Here is a 1,570-nt window from a genome sequence, read left to right on the forward strand (position 1 = left end):
TGAGCTTAAAGGCCAACGACCGAGCCCCTTGATGGTTCCCACATACTCCTTCATGAACTTCCTCTAGGGCTTGGGAGGATTTCAAGGGTGTAAGGCACCTAAGGTACGGAAGTGTGAAGCTTCTACGGAATAAGACCCCATTGATAATGCAATACCTTGGAGCTTTCGAACAAATGATTCTAGCTGCTCAAGGATCTTCTGGAAGACCATCATTTGTTATGAAATCCACAATTAGGTCCATCATTTGTTATGAAATCAACAATTGGTTCCATCCATGACGGCTCATGATCAAAGTCCATTACCCCGATGGTTGGATTGATGCTGGGCTCAGCCACAACTCTAACATGTACTGTCTTGTCAAGTCCATCTACTCCTATGAACACCAGCCTTGATAAGGCATCTACCTTGCACTTGTCAGCTCGGGCCATCTTCAAAATTTCACAGCTCTTCAATTTCCATCGGAAATCAAAAACTTTTAAACAGTATAAGCTCATTTTCTCGTCTTTCTTCTCGAATGTACCGTCAATCTGGCCAACCACCAACTTGGAATCACTAAAGATTTTGATGCTTTCTAGTTTGAGATTAATGGAAAGTTCTATGGCTATGATGACAGCTTCATACTCTGCTTCATTATTGGTTGCCTTGAATTCGAACCTTAGTACACACTGAATGTCTGTGAGCATGTTCGGGCTTGTGATGATGACCCCGGTACCCGAGCTCGAGGAGTTTGATGCTCCGTTTGCCAAACATCTGTTCTAGTGCTCGAGCTACCATCTGGCCCCCCAGGCCTTGGGGTGAGTTCTGCAATGAAATCCGCCAAGGCTTGGGCTTTGATGGATGGACGGGGTTTGAACTCTATGTCAAACTCTCCAACTTCAGTTGCCCACTTTAGTAACCTACCTGAGATGTCTGGCCTTTGAAGGATGTGTTTCTGAGGCTGATTAGTGGCATCACAATGGGATGAGACTGAAAATATTGCTGAAACTTTCGTGCTGCCACTATTAGGGCAAGGACAAGCTGTTCGGCCAAAGTGTACCTTGTCTCTGCATCAAGTAAGACTATATTTACATAGTAAATGGGTTACTGGGCTCTGTTGACCTCTTTTACCAAGAAGTTGCTCACTGCGTTCTGAGACACAGTTAAGTACAAAAATAAAGTGTCCCCGGACTCTGGTTTAGTGAGGGTAGGAGGAGAATCCAATGTCTGTTTAGCTCCTGAAAAGCCTTCTCACACTCCTCATTCCATTCAAAGGATTAGCTGTCTCTGAGAGCTTTGACGAAAGGGATGCACTTGTCTACTGCTCGGGACATGAATCTGTTTAGGGTTGCTACCCTACCTATCAACTTTTAAACCTCTTTCTTAGTCCTAGGTGATTCCATTGCTGCCAGGGCCTGGATCTTATCAGGGTTTGTTCGATCCTCCGATGAGTGATCATGAAGCCCAAAATTTTTTTCGAAGCCACACCGAATACACACTTTTCTAGGTTGAGCTTCATCCGATATTTTTGTAGGGTGAACACTTCCTCATGGTCGGATATGTTATGCTCTACTTTCTTACTCTTTACCACCAT

At 44.4% G+C, this 1,570-nt stretch overlaps 1 protein-coding gene across 1 annotated transcript; it reads right to left on the reverse strand.

Annotated features, from left to right (window-relative positions):
* Positions 1-209: 209 nt before the first annotated feature.
* Positions 210-1,570, reverse strand: LOC111404731. Its single transcript, XM_023033497.1, has 4 exons — positions 1,345-1,570; positions 1,085-1,223; positions 772-1,043; positions 210-673 (listed from the first exon to the last, which is right to left on the reverse strand). Exons 1-4 carry the CDS (start codon positions 1,568-1,570, stop codon positions 210-212), a joined length of 1,101 nt encoding a protein of 366 aa, XP_022889265.1.

This window comes from Olea europaea, chromosome 11 (genome assembly GCF_002742605.1).
Source record: "Olea europaea var. sylvestris chromosome 11, O_europaea_v1, whole genome shotgun sequence".
NCBI classification, from domain to species: Eukaryota; Viridiplantae; Streptophyta; class Magnoliopsida; order Lamiales; family Oleaceae; genus Olea; species Olea europaea.

What these genes read in the sequence shown, in the direction of transcription:
- LOC111404731 (XM_023033497.1), bottom strand. Translation starts at nt 1,570, where the DNA reads ATGGTGGTAAAGAGTAAGAAAGTAGAGCATAACATATCCGACCATGAG. An exon ending in AAAGAGGTCAACAGAGCCCA is followed by an intron (nt 1,044 to 1,084) that starts GTAACCCATTTA and finishes TACTTGATGCAG; the next exon opens with AGACAAGGTACACTTTGGCC. An exon ending in AAGGCCTGGGGGGCCAGATG is followed by an intron (nt 674 to 771) that starts GTAGCTCGAGCA and finishes ACATGCTCACAG; the next exon opens with ACATTCAGTGTGTACTAAGG.